Below are 20,205 nucleotides of genomic sequence, written 5' to 3'. Positions count from 1 at the left end.
CTGATAGACGGATTTCTCACAATCGCAACTTTAAAAGGCGTAAGGATTTTCTCTCAAAGCCTCGGCCCTCCTTACTGAATTTCTGATGATTTTAACGTGTCATTCACTTATATATATACTGCATGCAAATATGGAAACGTGTCTTGTTTTTCAGCAACCACGCATGACCGCGGGTGCGGTGTGTTCAACAGCGCGGGTTCGCTCATGCTTCGGCATGCTTATCATTTCTGAATTCGGCGACCGCGGGTGCGGTCTTGTTCTTACCGCGGGTGCGGTCACGTCACCGCGGGTGCGGTCCTTCTTGCACCGCGGTTGCGGTCTTGCTTCGAATAAATTTGCCAACTTTCTGTCCATGCACCGCGGGTGCGGTCTTGGTTGCACCGCGGGTGCGGTGATGCTTCGGCCTCACCTTCAAAATTCCATTTTTACATGACCGCGGGTGCACTCCTGTTCTGGGCGCGGGTGCGGTCTTGCAAACCCTATTCTCTCATATCTTTTCTTCCCTCATTGCATGTCATGCATTCTCATATCTTCCGAGTTTCACGTTAATGAAGATTAATAATCTTGGTTTATCAATTCTATAATTCCTGGGCATTACATTTCTCCCCCTCTTAGATCTGAGTTCGTCCTCGAACTCATACCAATCAATTCAGAGATAGCAGAAGAAATGCATAACAGAGCTTAAACCAAAACTCAAATATCTGATTCCAGTCTGGAAGAAGAATTCACTAAGTATAATGTCATACTACTTCTTCAATCCTTCTGACAGAAACAATCTCGCATTACTGGCTATACAACATCCGTATACACCAATCTATAACTCATCACATATCAGTACCATCTGCTGTTATCAAATCTGTTTATCTCAAGCAAAGACATATACCATCTTCAGCTTCAAATACCAATCGTCATTATCCGACGTTGGTTTCTTAAGTCTGTCTGGTTTGATCTATCTTCATTCTCTTCTGAATGAGCTACATTCTCTTTATCATATCAATTAGTGCTATCACTCTACCAAAATCTTCTAATACCTGGATAATACATTCGGACCATCTGTCAATCTGTAAACCAATCTAAAGAGAGAACTCATGATATACTCTATCACAAGTACACAATCAATCAAAAATCACAATCTGATATATTCTATTGTGGCATTCTGATCTTTCTGACCACTTCTCTGACATCGATCTGTGTCATTTGGTCATGTTTGTACGTTATCTGGTACAAACTGATAGATATAGATTGAACAATCTGTCAATCATAATCATATCATCTCATAATCTGGAAAGTATTGTAGTAATCTCATTACGAAATTCATCGAATTATACTCCCCATTTCTAGTCAAAACTATACAAATTCTGTAAGAAATCTTCTGATCTTTATCTTTCTGTCTTCATTTGTTGACAATGTAGACATATCAGTACAAATTCTGCCAACATTTCAATACAAATTTTGTCACCACTGATCTAATCTGTCTATATCAACTCTATCTGTTCGAATACAATCCATTCTCAATTATCAAACTGAGAACTGAATCCACTACGGTACATTTCTGACCCTATCTGTGATATCTGATTCAAAGTATTCGATATAACAAATCAGTTAATAACATAAATTAAAGAAGAAATACCTACCTGGTATTCTGTTCTGACTGTCGATATCAAATTTTGTTATACAATTCTGCAACATTCTGACATCATAAGATAATCAATCTCATACGCAACACAAAATCACATATCTGTTACTCGGCTCTGATTATCACATTCAAGTTCTGAACATTCTGATCACATTCCTGAATTACTGTAATTCTTGAATTCAGTTCTGATTTGGTTGGAACTGTATATACTCTCACCGGTTCACAATAATCTGTAGCATATACGGATTCAAAACAACAGTAATATCAAATCAGAAACGAAGTATCAATATCCTATACAGATCTAGTGAGTTCAGTGAACTCATAAAACAAAGATTTCTGATAAATATCTTCATGTCATCCTGATCAACTGTTATATCTCATCTGCAAATAAAATATGCTCTCCAGCACAATCTAAGATGTCTCAAATACTGATTTAGAACAATAACAATACTCAGCAGATATAAAGCAACAGTCGAATAAAATAATCTGCCAAATCAGACAAACTATATTTCTGACATTTCTGAACTTTCTGGTCTTTTTGATATCGGTATTTATCGGTCACTGATCGCAATCTCAACTGTAACAAAATTAATCTGTATACTAGCTTCAGATATCACACACTCTGAATACAATCTGTTTCAAGCAGGATTCTTATCTGAATAATTTCTGTATACAATCATCACAGTTCTCAGAATATTCAATATAATCTTCAGATATTCGATTAAATAAATCAAATGCTGCAATTATATCAAAATCTCATAGATACAATGAGCATAAAATCATCAGAACATCTCTGAAGATACTGACACATGCCAAAGAGAAACACTAAATCAGATGTAACTCCTGGTCGATATTCTTCTACTGATCTTTCACTTCTTTCAACTCATTCTGTATCATTCTGTACACTCCATATCATTCTGTACTGAATTCTAAAACAACAATCAGTATCTGATCTGAATTCAATTCTGAAATCTATCTTTCTGTTATAAAGCAATTCTAAAATCTTATCTAGGCAAGCATCAGCCAATTCGTATATTATTGGCAAATCTGCCAATGCTAGGCTCGATTTCAGTACATCTATTGAATACAAAGGGATATCATCTGTTCCTTTCTGTATTAATCGAGTCATAGACACCACAGATATCAAAGGAATTCTAAATCTAGAATCCTCACAGTGGAGTCTCTACTCATCAGCCATATCTGGTCTGAATCTTATACTCTCCTGACTGGAATCTATAATAGTTCTGTACTTGTTCAGCATATTAACATCAATAGTGCAATCAAATCAGAAACAAAAGTACATTATAATCTGACTCAATCTTATTCTCATCTTACTGCAATATACAAGATGTCACAGAAATCTCTGATATACATTTTTCTTTTCCAACAGGTAAAGACATCAATATTACAGTAATACAGACCCAACAGGTACATCATGTATCAATGCAACTCAGTCAAAGATAACCTTAAGAAATGCATTAGTATATATCACTATATATGCAACATAATCATAAAAGATCAGTACCTGTCACTATATCCTCAAGTATCTCTTGGGTCTGTTCTTCAGTCATTACCACCCGATGGTCCAGCTCCATGAAATCTGCGGGAACCTCTTTGTGGACAGACTTTAGCAAAATGTCCAGGCTGTCTACAAATATTGCATCTACCAAGTACTCCTTGGCATTGCTCTGAGGAATGTCTCCCTCCGCAATTCCTGCAATATACTCCAATATGACTTGGACTGGAACTACTTGAGCTAGAGGAACTACTCCCCAACTTCTTGAATGGCTTCTTTCGAGTTTTCAGCAAATCTTGCTTCCCACTCGTACTGCCGCGATCAAATCTGAGAGGGGATTGCTGTGTCTGGGGTTGCTTCACACACAACCTCCTTAGCTGTCTAATCAGACTCGCTTCAGCTCTCTTCGCTCTACTCAAGATATCAGCAAAATGGTAAGGTCGCTGCAGATTCATAAATGCAACTACCTCCGAATTCAACCCTCTGATGAACTGATTCACTATATCTTCATCATTTCCAGCTAAATGAGGAGCAAAGCGCATTAAAGTAGAGAATTTAGCAATATATTCATCAATATTCAATGAGCCTTGGCTCAAATTCTCAAACTCTGCTTTCTTGTCCTCTCGGTATGAGGCTGAGAAAAATCTTTGATAGAATTCAGTCTTGAAGACTTCCCATGTGATCACAGTACCACGTTGTGCTAATACTCCTTTGATTGTAATCCACCAATTCCTGGCGGCTTCTCGTAATTGATAAGGCACCATTCTAACCCTCTGTTCATCTGTACAGGCAAGTAAATCGAACAAGATTTCTATATTATCAAACCAGTTCTGACAATCTTCAGATGTCTCGGTACCACTCAGAATCGGTGGCTGTAGTAACTGAAACTCCCTCATCTTGGCTTTTATCTGAGTTTCTGATACATCTGTCTGTTCAGTCGAAGTACTACCCCTTTCTGGAATTCTCCGAGGCAGTATATCTGAATATCAAACAAATTAATACACAATCTATATATTCTGTCTCAGCCCTCCTCTGAACATATACCTCTGATTCAGACTCGGTTCTGATTCAGTCTTGGTAATTACATGCTGTATTCAACTCAGATAACAAACAACATGTAATAGGGAAAGCAATAAATCATACTAGCACACCCAATGTAAGTCAACATTGGAATAATTCTCATGCTAGCAATCACATGCAAGGAAAGAAAATTCAATCTACCCCGCTCATTCTCTTCTATCTCAATCTAAAGGATCTATGGCTCTGACTATCTCAGCCTAAAGGATCTATCGCTCTGATACCACCTGTTGTGGGGACCCGGACGCTGATCTTTCTTCTTAATCATCTTTGGGATTTAATTATCAATTAAGATAAACAGGGTCTAAAAATTTTTCTTTTTAAAATAAAGTGCGGAAGGTAATGGCATCATGCTATTATACAAATCTGTATAATAATACAAATCTTGTACAACATTTATCTAGTTCAACTAAGGTTCAACTACTATAATCAAGTAATAAACCTACTCTACAATAAGTCCGGAATCACCACGCTAAACTCGTCTTCTCTCGTCATCTTCTCGACCCCGATTCTTGTCCCACCTGTTGTCATGCACACATACAAAATAAGACAACAGCCGGATACTCCGGTGAGAATAAACCCCAGTATAAAACATGGTAAACATGTATAGAAACAATCTAAATTATAAAACATGCTATCATGAGCATATTTAAAAGTACTGGATTTCATAATCTATGAAATCAAATCAAAATAAGCATGCAACTTAATTCAGATAAACATGCAATTCAAATCAAATCATATAAACATGCTATCATAACTGAAAGCAATAAACATGGGTTTCATAGTCTATGAAACAACATCTATAAACACATGTAGTTCTAGTCAAATCATGTCTAGACTCGACTCAACTATAACTCTAGGGATCCCGGTGTCAATAAGACGATCTATCACCTACCCTCCCAATCGGGGTGACTGTACGTCTTATTCCTAGACTTCGGCCTGATCTGTATCCACATCTACAATAGGAGAATGATCTTCCCCTAAGCTGTGATATCACCGAACATCTAGAAGTTTGACTGTTTCTGTCAGACTCTCCTATCTTAAATGCAATGCATAACAATCTGTAAACAAAGCAGTAGCAAATCAGCATATAAACAAAGCGTATTCATATCAGAATATAACAATAATCTAGTATGTGATTTTGTTGGGAAACTCAAATAGGATCTTATTTGAGTTGTGTCTTCCCGAATATCACATGAATTATACCTTTGTCGTCCCGGTCTGACGAAGAAGAAGTCTCGAAGTCAAATCTGTCCATATCAATCTGATAATGACAAATCACATAAATACAATATCAGTATATATCTTGGTTCAGAATCTGTTCTGATCAATACTCAATTCAGTATACAATCTGATCAATGTCTGAACAACATACAATCTGATTCATGTCATTGATATCACAATATAATTGAAATAATATCTGCATCTGATTAATCTAAATCACTACTGAATCTGATCACTATCAATTTACTGATGTTTCCACGGCATAACAATACAATCTGAATAACCCCGTCAGTCTGAACATCACAAATATAATACTGGAACTCATAATCTGTGTCAATACAATTCATACTCTGAATACCATCACAATTCTGATATAGAATCTCAGTCAATATCTTTCAAAAATCATAACAATTACATAAACATTCTGTTCTTTAATCTGTCTTCAATTCTATAATGTCTACGGTAGTAGAAACACCATATCTGAATCATATTCGATTCTAGCAACATCATATTTTCAAAACATCTTAAAGCGTAACAAAACTTACGTCCTTGTGTAGCTCATGTCGAGAGGAACATAGAACTGAAGTCGGATTTGAATTCTGATAGACGGATTTCTCACAATCGCAACTTTAAAAGGCGTAAGGATTTTCTCTCAAAGCCTCGGCCCTCCTTACTGAATTTCTGATGATTTTAACGTGTCATTCACTTATATATATACTGCATGCAAATCTGGAAACGTGTCTTGTTTTTCAGCAACCACGCATGACCGCGGGTGCGGTGTGTTCAACAGCGCGGGTGCGCTCATGCTTCGGCATGCTTATCATTTTCTGAATTCGGCGACTGCGGGTGCGGTCTTGTTCTTACCGCGGGTGCGGTCACGTCACCGCAGGTGCGGTCCTTCTCGCACCGCGATTGCGGTCTTGCTTCGAATAAATTTGCCAACTTTCTGTCCATGCACCGCGGGTGCGGTGATGCTTCGGCCTCACCTTCAAAATTCCATTTTTACATGACCGTGGGTGCATTCCTGTTCTGGGCGCGGGTGCGGTCTTGCAAACCCTATTCTCTCATATCTTTTCTTCCCTCATTGCATGTCATGCATTCTCATATCTTCCGAGTTTCACGTTAATGAAGATTAATAATCTTGGTTTATCAATTCTATAATTCCTGGGCATTACAAAAACACAACCCAGTCCATTTAGAGAAGCATCTGTACAGACAAGAAATCCACCTGAGCCTGAAGGCAAAGCTAGCACCGGAGATGTGGTCAATTTTTCTTTCAACGTCCGAAAACTAGACTCACATTCTGCAGTCCAGACAAAACGTCGATCTTTCTGTGTCAACTGGGTCATAGGCCTAGCTATTCTAGAAAATCCCTCAATGAAACGCCTATAATACCCAGCTAATCCCAAAAAGCTTCGAATCTCAGACACATTGGTTGGTTTAGGCCAATTGATAACAGCTTCAACTTTACTAGGATCAACAGATACTCCTTGTGCAGATATAACATGGCCTAAAAATAAAACTCTGTCCAACCAGAACTCACACTTAGAAAATTTTGCATACAACTGCGCTTCTCTGAGTGTTTGGAGAACTAATTCCAAATGTTTTTCGTGCTCTTTCTTTGATTTGGAATAAATCAAGATGTCATCAATAAAAATGATAACGAATTTATCTACGAATTTCCGGAATACACGATTCATTAAATCCATAAACACCGCTGGAGCATTAGTCAAACCAAACGGCACAACTAGGAATTCATAGTGTCCATAACGTGTCCGAAACGCTGTCTTAGGAACATCTTCCTCTCGGACTCTGAGCTGATGATATCCGGAACGAAGATCAATCTTGGAATACACAGAAGTACCCTGCAACTGATCAAACAAGTCGTCAATACGCGGCAGAGGATACTTATTTTTCACAGTAGCCCGGTTCAACTGTCGATAATCAACGCACATTCTCATCGTTCCGTCTTTATTCTTTACAAACAATACTGGAGCTCCCCAAGGCGACATACTTGGTCTGATATGGCCTTTCTCGAGTAAATCCTGAAGCTGTTCTTTGAGTTCTTCAACTCTGTCGGAGCTGAACGATATGGTGCTCTAGATATAGGATTTGTCCCTGGCATCAATTCAATGCTAAGATCTATTTCCCTTTGAGGCGGAAAGCCCGGAATCTCATCAGGAAATACATCAGGAAAATTCTTGACAACGGGAATGTCTGAAACTTTCAATCGTTCTTCCCGTGTTGCATCAAGAGCATAGATAAAAAATCCTTCGTTGCCGATTGACAACAACCTGAACATTTCCATTGCAGATACTAATGGAATTCGAGACTGTGAATCATAACCGTAAAAATTCCATTTGATGCCATAATACGGTCTAAATCTGACAATTCCATGGAAACAGTCCACAGTAGCTCGATAATTCGTCAATATATCCATACCGAGGATACAATCTAAATCAGACATGGATAACTTGATTAGATTAGTTATCATAATATTATCATCAAATCTAATCACACAATTTATGACTATCTCGCGAGACATCAAGTATACACCGGCAGGAGTAGCCACAGACACAGTATTCAACAACGGAATAGTAGCAATCTCATGCTCATCAACAAACGCAGCAGATAAAAATGAATGAGATGCTCCAGTGTCTATCAACATACGCGCAGGATAATCGAAAACATAGCAAATACCTGCAATCACTCCGCCTGTTGCATCCTGAGCCTGGTCCTGAGTCAATGCATGTACTCGAGCCTGCTGAGGCACCGGATATTGCTGCTGGGGAGGACCTCGAGGTGGTGGATAGCCGGAATGCTGAAATGACTGTGCAGGAGCATACGGCCTAAAAGCTGGTCCTCGGGGAACCTGTCCAGACTGTTGTGGTTGAAATTGCTGTCTTTGGGCATTGGGGCACACTTTAGCAAAATGCCCAACTTGACCACATATATAGCAAGACCCCTGGACTCCTACACACTGTGAACTAAAATGTCTTCCACCACAGCGGTCACAGTACACAGCATTCGAAGACCCAACACTTCTCCCTCTAGTACTGCCTGAACTGGAGGAGCTGGATTGAGATTTCTTCTTAAATTGTTTTCCTCTTGCCCTGAATCGTTGTTGCTTCGGTTGCTGGGATGACTGTTGAGGCTGATAAGGAGATAAACCCGCTGGCATCGGCATATGACTTCCAGATCCTTGAGAAGTAGAAGCTGGAACTGGAACTGGCCGTGATTCTCCTCTGAGCAGACTAGCCTCTATCTTCTTCGCCATTTCTACAGCTTGAACATATGTATTAGGCGATCCATTCATCACCAAAGTATGAATAGTCCCTTGTAGACCATGCAAGAAACGAGAAAGATTGGACTGATCATTTCTTGCAACATGTGGCACATATGGCAGAAGAGCAGAAAATTGAGAAGCATATTCAACAACCGTTTTATTTCCCTGCACCAATTGGTTGAACTCTTCTTCCTTGCCATAATAATAAGAAGGAGGTGCATATTCTTGGGTAAACTGAGTACGGAATACTTCCCAAGTAATGATTTGTCCATATGCTTTCAGTGCTTCCTTTGCAGCTTCCCACCAGAGTTGTGCTTGATCTTTTAACTGATAGATTGCCAGCTTCAGTCTGACACTTTCGGTATATTCGAGCAAATTAAATAGATGGTTTATGCTTTTCAACCATCTGGATGCTTTTTCGCCATTTTCAGTGCCAAAGAATTTGGGAGGACGTAATTCTTGAAATTGAGAAATTATTAATTGCATCCCACCAACTTTCTGAGTCAACTACTCAACTTCTTGATTCACTTCTTCCTCCACGTTTCTAGCAACCGGGGCTGCAGAACGACCACGTCTACCCCTGACAATATCTTCAAGTCCTCGGCCATTCTGGGCTTCTGACTCCTGGACAACTTCTTTTCCCTTTTTGCCTCTTCCTCTAGGTGCCATTCTATAAGACACAAGGATTTAAGACCAAGGCAAAATAACTTAATAAGCACAAAAAAACCAAAGGAAAGCTGAAACTTAGTCTCGTAGCTATGTATTAAACTAAGTTCAAAATCTAATCAACCATGCTAACTCAGGCTAATTCAAATAAATCACAGCACATAGTTCAAACAAGAGAAAATAGTCAAACACATACGCAATCATTTTATTTGTGTCTAGACTCAAGTGCCCTAGACTCTAATTCGAGCATATCCTAGTTACGCTCTGATACTAACTGTGGGGGCCCGTGCTCCTGATTAACGTTTAATGACCAAACAACCAGGATTCTTTAATGTAAACAGCGAAAGCGATTAAAAATTTTCCTTTTGGGCCAATAGAAATTTCGGCATGACCTCCCCGTAAGTAGGACATCCTAAAAATTTCCAAGCAACACAAACAACATTTATATACTCGAAATAAAGTCATAACAGCAATTCACAAACATATAGCCACACTGGCCAGGACTAATGCATACATAGCCGACAAGGCTCAATCACACTACTAGCAATCCAAAACATCATAACAGTACAGCTACACAGGGCATTCCCTGGCAAAAGTATGACTCAATGATATAATATCTGGGAACTCAAAACAACAATCCAACTACTGGGCACCGCTACCTGACGCTCCACCTGACGCATCAAATCCTCGTGGATAATCTGCTATGGCATCAAAAACAACCACGACAAACCAGTAAAATTATGACAATTATAACTGACGTGAAATAAAATCAAGTAAAATGCAATGCAATGCGTGTCGGTAACAATGAAATAACGGATACCAAAACGGAGTCCAATAAAACGCATCAGCAACAGGAACAGTTGCCACCCGTGCCAAGAATGCAGCAACGTAATATCATGCCGCCGCTCATCCATGCACGTAGCATCGAGGGTCCGGTAGCGACCCGGTCAGTCCTCCAGCAGTCATCAGGAGAGTGCTAATCCTATCACTCGTTCCATCGATAAGATGTCAGGAGTGATCTATCCTATCACTCACTCCATAGATGACGCAACATCTCAACAGATCAACAATGATAGCAATCAACGGAGTCAAGGCTCAAAATGTTATGTATCAACTCAAATAAATGCATGAATGCAATCACGTATTCACAGAGGCACATAAAGAACTCCACAACTCATTACAAAGTACTTAACGTCATTTCACATCACTATAGACGTCATAATAAAACAGTTCATACGTACCTCAACTGCCTTTAATTTACCACAAAATATCTTAAATATTTCCTGAAAACTTCAATCCTGTGGCAAGTAAAACACTTCATATCAATTTTCATTTATTTTTCCAATATTCACTAATTTTGCCTAAAATTCCAAAAATCCATAACTTAGGCTTTACAATTCTAAAACTCATCGCCAAGTCAAATATATCGAATTATTTAACTTAAATCTCTCAATACCGGACAACTTGAAATTTCGAAAATTCGATCATATCGAATCTGAAATTTTTCGTTATTTACTAGGAATTTCCAAAATGTTCATTTTCTATTTCTAATGCTATAAACACATCCCAATAACGATCTAACAATTCACAAATCATAAATTCCCAAATTAATATGCTAAATTCGAAATATTATCTAAATAAATTTCGAAAATTAGCTTAATACCTCCAATCGGCTCCGATATAGCACCTACAATCAATAATCCAATATATATTAATTATTTGAACTCAATTGAATTAAAATACCCAAAATTCAAAACCCTAAAATCTGAATTATACCTCAATATATATACCAAAATGAAGCTTAAGACCCAGAGAATAAAATACCTCAATAAATTTTCGAACTCCGGTGACGTAAGTCGAAGATTTCACGGCGAAAGAGGTGGCGGGTTTCCGACGGGTTTTCGGACGACGCGATTTTTCTTAGCAAAACTGCTATCAATGGATAGCTCTCGTCGAGAGGATTCTAAAAACTATGCTTAATTATTTGACTTAATTATTTTAAATTCCTCAATTTAAAATAATTAATCTTAATTATAGCCAAATAACATCTAATTAAATCGGGTCATTACAATACCATTCAGAATCGGCGGTTGAAACGAATGAAATCTCTTGAACCGTGTTTCTATCAAAATTTCTGATACATCCCTCTGATTAGTTGAAGTACTACCCCTTTCTGGAATTCCTCAAGGAGGTATATCTGATTACCAAAAGTATTAGTAATCAAATACAACAAACCTGTTTCAGTCCTCCTCTGATCATCTTACTGGTGATCAAGAATCAGATCTGATTCATACTCAATACATAATACCAAGTCAACTCAAATAATCAGGTAAAGATGTATTGTAATGCAGTAAATCATAATATCATGCTAGCATACACAATGTAATTCAACATTATAATAAATCACATGCTAGCACTCACATGTCAGGAAAGAAAACTCATTCTACCCCGCTCACTTTCCTCTATCTCAGTCTAAGGAACCTACTGTTCTAGGACCTAATGCTCTGATACCACCTGTTGTGGAGACCCAGACGCTAATCATCTTTTTAATCTTTATTAGGATCAATATACTAGTCAAGTAATTAGGGTCATAAATTTTTTCTTTTTAAATTACGGAACGTAATGGAATTGATATAATATACAAATCAGTATACATGTACAAATTTAATACAACAATGTAAATTCAACTAATTAAGGTTCAACTACTACATGTCAAGTATTGAAACCTATTTACATCCAAGTCCGGAATCACCACGCTAATCTCAATCTCTCATCTTCTTCTCGACCCTGATCCTGTCCCACCTGTTGTCATGCACACATACAAACAAGACAACAGCCGGATAACTCCGGTGAAAATAAATCCCAGTATAAACAATGTGTACATGCCATGGTATAATAAAGCATGAAACAGATATCACTACATGTATCATAATCTGACAATGCGAATTGATATCAAACTGTAAATAAAACATGAATTGTAATCTACGAAACATAATTTATACAATCTATAATTCAACTCATGACTCGGCATCTCAGACTCGACTCATCTCTCATCTAATCTAGGGATCCCGGTGAATAAGAACGTAACAAGTCTCCCACCTACTACTACCAGTCGCGATGGCGGTACGTTCTTATTTCTGGACTTTGGTCTAGTCTATATCGAATAATATGTGATAAGGATGCTATCTGTATCTGAAGCATCTCGATATACCAAACGTCCAGTGTCTTGGCATGTCTGTTCAAGACTAAACCTATTCTGACAATGTGAAATGGGCCAGTGACGCCTCTGCCATAGTCTAGCCCCTCTGTCAGTGACTCTCACTCAATAGCTCTCTGTTTTCTACTTTCTAATTCAATAAAATAAACATAATCATTAAAACACAAAGGTATAAAAACAATACCATACAAGTATGTGGTTTAGGGAAACTCGAGTTAAATCTAACTCCAGTCGATCTCCCAGTTAACATCGATTTATACCTTTCTCTTCTCGATCTGACGAAGTCGAAGTTTCATATTCAAATATGTCCATGCCAATCTGACAATGACAATACCGAATAATCAAGATATCAGTATACATTTCCGAATCAATACTGAAAATATTCAAAACATAATCAAATTCTATTTCAACGGCACAATTGCACAATAACGATATACCCAGTAATAACATATCTATCAGATATCGATCCCAACATCTCAGAATCAATGATAATACAAATCTGATCTCCAATATAAATCAATACTGAATCTAACCGACGCCATCTACTGAGGTTTCGACGGTTTAACAATATAATCTCGATATTCCCGTCAACACAATATCCACAAAAATCAGTCTCAATTCATAATCAATAACAAACTCAAGCTGAAATCAATCTGTGTAATTTCAATCTACTGTATCAATATTCAACTCAATTCGACACATTTCAGTCTTATCTAATTCTAACGGCATAACGGCGTAGTTTTTCGACACCGATCAATTCAAACAACAATAATCAATAACAATCAATCATAATCCTCGGCAACATCAATCCACAAGGCTCAAGATCTATATAATCATAAACATATATGCTGGAATTTCATAAAAATCACATATCCTATCCGTTCTTCGATCCGATTTCGCATACAATGTCCCAATAATCACAAGAACACATAGTAGTACTCAAATCTGATTTCTCAAATCATCTTAACTTCAAAACATGCTGAAAAGCAATAAAACATATACCCTTTCGAAGCCCTTGTCAAGAGAGTCAAGAATCTAAGCTCGGATCGAGAATCGGTTGGTTGAATCTTGCAAAACCAACAATTTAAGCTAGGAAGAAACTTGAGGAAATTCTGAAGTCTTGTTGGTTTTTCTCTCGGACTGTCAAGCTAGAATGAAAACAACACATTAATTTTGCATGAGAAATACATGTGGCAATTTTTCCATTCTGCACGTTGCACCGCAGGTGTGCTCATTCCTTGACTGTGGGTGCGCTAAGCTCACGGCATCCCATCTCAAAATTTAGAAACGGCGACCGCGGGTTGCCGGTGGTGTCATCTGTATGCCAAAATCCAACTTACTTTTCATCAACCGTGGGTGCGGTTGGTATCGTAGCGCGGGTGCGCTGACCTCACTGTAGCAACACCGCAGGTGCACTCTGTCTGGCATCGCGTGATGTGAATCTTGACACGAATAAATAGCAAACACGATTAAAAATAAATCGTATCCCTCTATTCAATTGCGATAATAAGATTCGTGTGTTTTCCCGATCTTTTGAATCAAGTATGGTTGTGTTATTCACCTCTAAACTACAAAAAGTCTAGCAACAAATAAACACGGAATAACAATCGAAAATTAGAACGAACCTTCGAAGAACGATGTCTACGACAATCCGCACAAGAACGATCGACAAACGCCACAAAGTTAGAAACTTTGATAAGTTTGATTTGATTTAACAAAGCTAAAGCTTGAAAAGTTGAGAGAAAATTATCACAAGTTTGATAAAACTCAAAATAATGTGTATTGTTTGTAAAAATTCGTCTAACATAGTCTATATATCAAAAGATATCAAGAAATCTAGTTTCCTAACAAAACAAAACTCTAAAGAAGGAAATAATTCGCGCAGAAAAACACTAGACACGGACCCCGTGTAGCCATCCGTGTCCGGGTCCGTGTAGGCTCTGTAAATAACATTCAGCTGGAAATAAGGGACACGGACCCCGTGCCCACCTCCGTGTACGGGTCCGTGTAGGCACTGTCGTCGCCAAGAACATAGGGCACGGACCCCGTGCCTGGGTTCGTCGTCGGATCCGTGTAGACACTGGTCTCGCGCATCTCAGGATGTAAAGGGCACGGACCCCGTGTACAGGTCCGTGTACTCTCGGCCGCTTAAAACAAATGCTTGAATGGTATTTCTTCGGCTCCCAAATGCACTCCCATGTCTTCCACACCTTCCTCGGAGTTTGGCCCACCATGATCGCATCATCCTCCCCTTCTTGAAAAGGATTTGTCCTCAAATCTTTACTACCTACACAAAAATGAAGCAAGTTAGTAATAACAAAGATTATGTGACCAACATGCTTACCTCGAAATTCAATTATGTAGGTGCTATCCCCCATATGCGTCATTGACCTGTGGAACCTCAACTCCTTGGTTGCCCTCTCCACGTAATCATCAATTACTTCAAATATTAAATAATGAGTGACATAGAATGATAATGTTAATATCGCATTAAGCATCATGAAGATTAAATTCCTCCCCTTCTTAGACCTAGTTAACAACACAAAAATTTCAACACAAGTGCACACCCATAGTTTACTCGGAATAAGAATTGTCTCATGCAATGAATATGAAATGAAAAATTTACTCCCTTTAAACATATATCCACCCTGAATGGAAGGATCATCATATTCAATCATGCAACGGGCAAAACAATCAACAACAAGGTACAACTCATGCAAATGGATCACACCATGTGTACTACCCATGCAATCATTTAACTCCTCGCAAGAATTCAAGTCTAATGCATGTGAACACTGGTAGTTAACAAATCCCCACAATTTAGTAACTTGGGGGAAATCAAGATTCATGATAGGTACATGCATGTCATCAATCATCTCAAGTCCATAGCAGTCAGTGAATAAGGATAAATTGACACATACTACCTTAACCCTCAAGTTCGCAACCCACCCTACAACTCCTTGAAAACAAAATAACACTACTTTAAGGTAAGGGAGAAAGTCATACCTCATAGTTGTTGTAGTGGCAACTAACCTTACCTCGTCGTGGTTGCACTTGCATTCTCGAGGCTCAAACTTTTGGGTTCTCCCTTCGACAAGACTCACTTGTCCCCTTGTCATTATAACTCCAAGATCCTGCAAATAAGAAATAGCAATGCTCGGGATTGAACCGGCGATTTCATCACAATATGGGTAAACCACTTTGTACAAAGGTACATGTAATGGTTTATGCAATAATAAACAACTCTCAACCTCACTCTTTTCACTCCTTTGGGCCATCAAATTATTTTTTTTTCTTTTTCTTTGGCCTCTTTTTCTCTCTTCTTTTTCTTTTCTATGGTCATCTCACTCTTTTGTTCACTCTTTCTTTCGACCATATATTTTTCTTTTTCTTTTTCTAAGGTCATCTCACTCTTTTGGACACTCTTTTTTCGGCCTCATCTCTTTTTCTTTTCTTTAATTGATCCTCAAGTATTTGTTTTGGTGACAAAGGTATTAATACAATTGGTTCTTTGTTTAGGACAAATGAGTACCTATTCTTGAAACCATCATGTGTTACCTTCCTATCAAATTGCCAAGGCCTACCCAACAAGATATGACAAGCATGCATAGGCACCACGTCACACAAAACCTCATCCACATACTTCCCAATAGAAAAGGACACTAGAACTTGCCTATTTACTTTCACCTCCGCACAATCATTCAACCATTGAAGTCTATATGGTTGAGGGTGCTTTAGAGTAGGCAAACTCAACTTCTCCACCATCTCACAACTAGCTACGTTGGTGCAACTTCCCCCATCTATAATAACGTTGCAAACCTTTTCGTTCACAAAGCACCTAGTATGGAACAAGTTCCCCCTTTGATTGGTCTTCCTCCTCCTCGACTTGCCCAATCATGATACGCCTAGTCACCAATGATTCTACTACAACCGCCTCATATCCCTCATCGGGATCCTCCAATGCAGGCATATCATCATCACTACCCTCGCTTTGGGACTCATACTCACCATAAGCATTCAAAACCATCACCCTCTTATTAGGAAATTCACTAGCAATATGACCCAACCCTTGACATCTAAAGTATTTAGTATCCCTAGAACGATTAGAAGGAGTTTCAGATTTACCTTGGACTCCTTGCTTAGGTGTTTCGTGCTTGGCCTCCATCTTGGGTTTGGTCACCTCTTTACTTTCATCAAGTTTTGCCCCGTTTGGTCGCCAAGAAGTTGACGAGCTCCCACTTTGATTGGCGCGGCCAACTCCACGCCTTTTGAGTTGTTGCTCCACCTTTATGGCCATTTGCACCATCTCGTCTAGATCCAAGTAGTGCCTAAGCTCCACTTGATCTTGAATCTCCCTGTTCAAGCCACAAAGAAAACGAGCCATTGTTGCTTCATTATCTTCCTCAATATTGACCCTAATCATGACTATCCTCCATCTCCTTATAGTAGTCCTCAACACTCTTTAATCCTTGCCTCAAAGTTTGTAGCCTCTTAAACATTTCCCTATAATAGTGGTTAGGCACAAACCTCTTCCTTATTACCCTCTTCATCTCATCCCAAGACTCAATGGGTCTCTCATTATACTTCCTTTTAGTGGTCACTAATTGATCCCACCAAATGAGAGCATAGTCTAAGAATTCAACCACCGCCAACCTCACCTTCTTTTGTTCGGAGTAGTAGGTGACATTCAAATACGAACTCTACCCTCTTTTCCCACTCTAGGTATGCCTCTGGTTCAGACTTCCCATGGAACGATGGAATTTTCATCTTAATGCTACCCATGTGACCATCTTCCCTAGTCTCCTCATATCTACCCCGCATGGCTTCCCTTTTGCCTCTCCCAAATCCTCTACCTCCTCCATTCCTACCCCAATTCTCATTTTGACTCTCATCGCCTCCTCCCAGATCATACTCCTCATCATCTCTACCCAAATCCCTAGGCTTAGATTTACCCCCACTAACACTAACCTCAATTTTACCCAACCTCTCATGCAACGACTCCATTTGGGTCGTCATCATCCTACTAAAATCCCCAATCAACGCATCTATTTGGACCTTGGACAACCCCGAATTCGAACTACCTCCTACCTCCCTCTCCATTTAATGTCAAATTTTTGTACCTGCAAGAAAAGGTTAGTAGAAATAAAATAATCCTCACCCAAATGCTCACGGTCACTCCAAAGAAATTCACTCGTCTTTTCTCACAATTTTGTTTGCTCACAACAAATACTCACCGTTCACTCCAAAGAAAAGTCACTCGCACTCAAGTGTATCACTCAAATATTGAAAGCTCTCTTCGAAGTGCTCAAGCTTTGTATTCTAGGTATATCAAACAATCAAGGTTCAAACTTGTGAACAAATGCGACCGACTCACTTGGACTGTGTAGACAAGAAATTCGAATATAGGGAATATTTTTTTTTTTTACTGTGAGAGACAATTGAATATAACTCTCTAAAAGGAATAGAACAATATACCAAATCAATTGTGTAGGCAAATTTTCGAAATTTTGTATTTTTTTTTAGGCTGAGTACAACTCGAAAATCCCAAAAAAATTGAAGAAAATTGACCTAATTTTCGAGAAACACTGTTTCACGAAGATTGAATAATGATAGAACGAAACAGATCTGAAAACGATTGAAGAAATAACGCAGATCTGAAATATAATAACAAGATACTTACTTGATTTCAATAACCTATGCTCTGATACCAAATGATGTGAATCTTGACACGAATAAATAGCAAACACGATTAAAAATAAATCGCACCCTCTATTCAATTGCGATAATAAGATTCGTGTGTTTTCTCGATCTTTTGAATCAAGTATGGTTGTGTTATTCACCTCTAAACTACAAAAAGTCTAGCAACAAATAAACACGGAATAAAAATCGAAAATTAGAACGAACCTTCGAAGAACGATGTCTACGACAATCCGCACAAGAACGATCGACAAACGCCACAAAGTTAGAAACTTTGATAAGTTTGATTTGATTTAACAAAGCTAAAGCCTTGAAAAGTTGAGAGAAAATTCTCACAAGTTTGATAAAACTCAAAATAATATGTGTATTATGTGTAAAAATTCGTCCAACATAGTCTATATATCAAAAGATATCAAGAAATCTAGTTTCCTAACAAAACAAAACTCTAAAGAAGGAAAAAATTCGCGCAGAAAAACACTAGACACGGACCCCGTGTAGCCATCCGTGTCCGGGTCCGTGTAGGCTCTATAAATAACATTCAGCTGAAAATAAGGGACACGGACCCCGTGCCCACCTCCGTGTACGGGTCCGTGTAGGCACTGTCTTCGCCAAGAACATAGGGCACGACCCCGTGCCTGGGTCCGTCGTCGGGTCCGTGTAGACACTGGTCTCGCGCATCTCAGGATGTAAAGGGCACGGACCCCGTGTACAGGTCCGTGTGCTTGTCCGTGTACTCTCGGCCACTTAAAACAAATGCTTGAATGGTATTTCTTCGGCTCCCAAACGCACTCCCATGTCTTCCACACCTTCCTCGGAGTTTGGCCCACCATGATCGCATCATCGCGGGTGCGGTGAACCTACTGTACCAACACTAAAAATTCAAGATGACGACCGCAGGTGCGGTATACTTCTTGGCGCGGGAGCGATGGCTCGTGTGTGCAACAATCCAACTTACTGCCACTACATCACGGGTGCGGTAGAAAGGCAAGTGCTGGGGTGGTGCCTCTTCCATGTAACACCTCATAATCTCGTCTTATCAACCTACAATTCTCGGGCATTACACTAGATCAGTTGTGTTAAGTTCAGTCTAAGAACTGTGAGATATTTTGTAAACTAAGAGTTTCAGCTTTGGCAGTGTTAAGTCCAAACTGTAGTGGGTTTATACAAGTTTTGTATCAATCAAAGTCTTTTAGTGCTTATCCTATCCTTGTGATAAAAGGGGTGACGTAGGAGTAATTCAAATCTTAAAACATCCATAAATCTTTATGTACGTGTTCTTAGTTCAGTTATTTATTCTATCTTTCAGTCAGTTTATTCAAGCAACTGTTATCAGTTAAACTGATTGTCATTGACAGACAAGATTCCTAGTTTCAGTTTGTCACAAAAATGACACTTCATTCGAAAAGATTATAAAATCGTGAGTGTTGATTCAACCCCCCTTTCTAAACACATCTCAACCAATCAACCGATCCTATAAACTTTGTACCTCAACGAGTTGAGAAAAAGTGAACTTCAGAAGGAAAGTTACCACCATCCTTTGATACTGAACCTTTGTTACATCAACAAGGGAAGACCAAAGTAGTGTTAAAACCTTTGACTGAAGAAGAAATAATGATCAATCTAATTAAATCTGTCTCAAAAAATAAATTAATCTGATGAAAAATTTAGAAAATATTGGTCTAGAGGAAGCCATGTTTAAACATCCATAGGACTTGAATTACATTATGTTATTCAGTAAGTATAGATGGAATTCAGGTGTCAAAGAAAATATAGCTATGTAGCTTTTCTTCGCCAAAATGCCAAGTCCCTGGAGAGAAATGCTCAAAATGGAATACGTACCTGGAAATCCAGATACGTTGGCATAAAGAGCCTCTTTCTTTAAAGGA

General features: G+C 38.8%; 1 protein-coding gene and 1 long non-coding RNA gene across 2 annotated transcripts; both read right to left on the bottom strand.

Annotated features, from left to right (window-relative positions):
- Positions 1-7,431: 7,431 nt before the first annotated feature.
- On the bottom strand, positions 7,432-9,225 carry LOC140839165 (uncharacterized). The gene is made up of 2 exons (XM_073205798.1): positions 8,010-9,225; positions 7,432-7,907 (listed from the first exon to the last, which is right to left on the bottom strand). The coding sequence occupies exons 1-2, from the start codon at positions 9,223-9,225 to the stop codon at positions 7,432-7,434; spliced, it is 1,692 nt and encodes a 563-aa protein (XP_073061899.1).
- A 907-nt stretch (positions 9,226-10,132) lies between these two features.
- LOC140837882 (uncharacterized) lies at positions 10,133-11,356 on the bottom strand. The gene is made up of 3 exons (XR_012119498.1): positions 11,182-11,356; positions 11,069-11,092; positions 10,133-10,703 (listed from the first exon to the last, which is right to left on the bottom strand). It is a non-coding gene; the product is annotated as an uncharacterized lncRNA (long non-coding RNA).
- Between the last annotated feature and the right edge of the window lie 8,849 nt (positions 11,357-20,205).

Source organism: Primulina eburnea, chromosome 8, assembly GCF_022965805.1.
Source record: "Primulina eburnea isolate SZY01 chromosome 8, ASM2296580v1, whole genome shotgun sequence".
Classification (NCBI taxonomy): Eukaryota; Viridiplantae; Streptophyta; class Magnoliopsida; order Lamiales; family Gesneriaceae; genus Primulina; species Primulina eburnea.
Note: the sequence above shows the minus strand (reverse complement) of the source record. Positions and strands in the feature narration are given on the sequence as shown.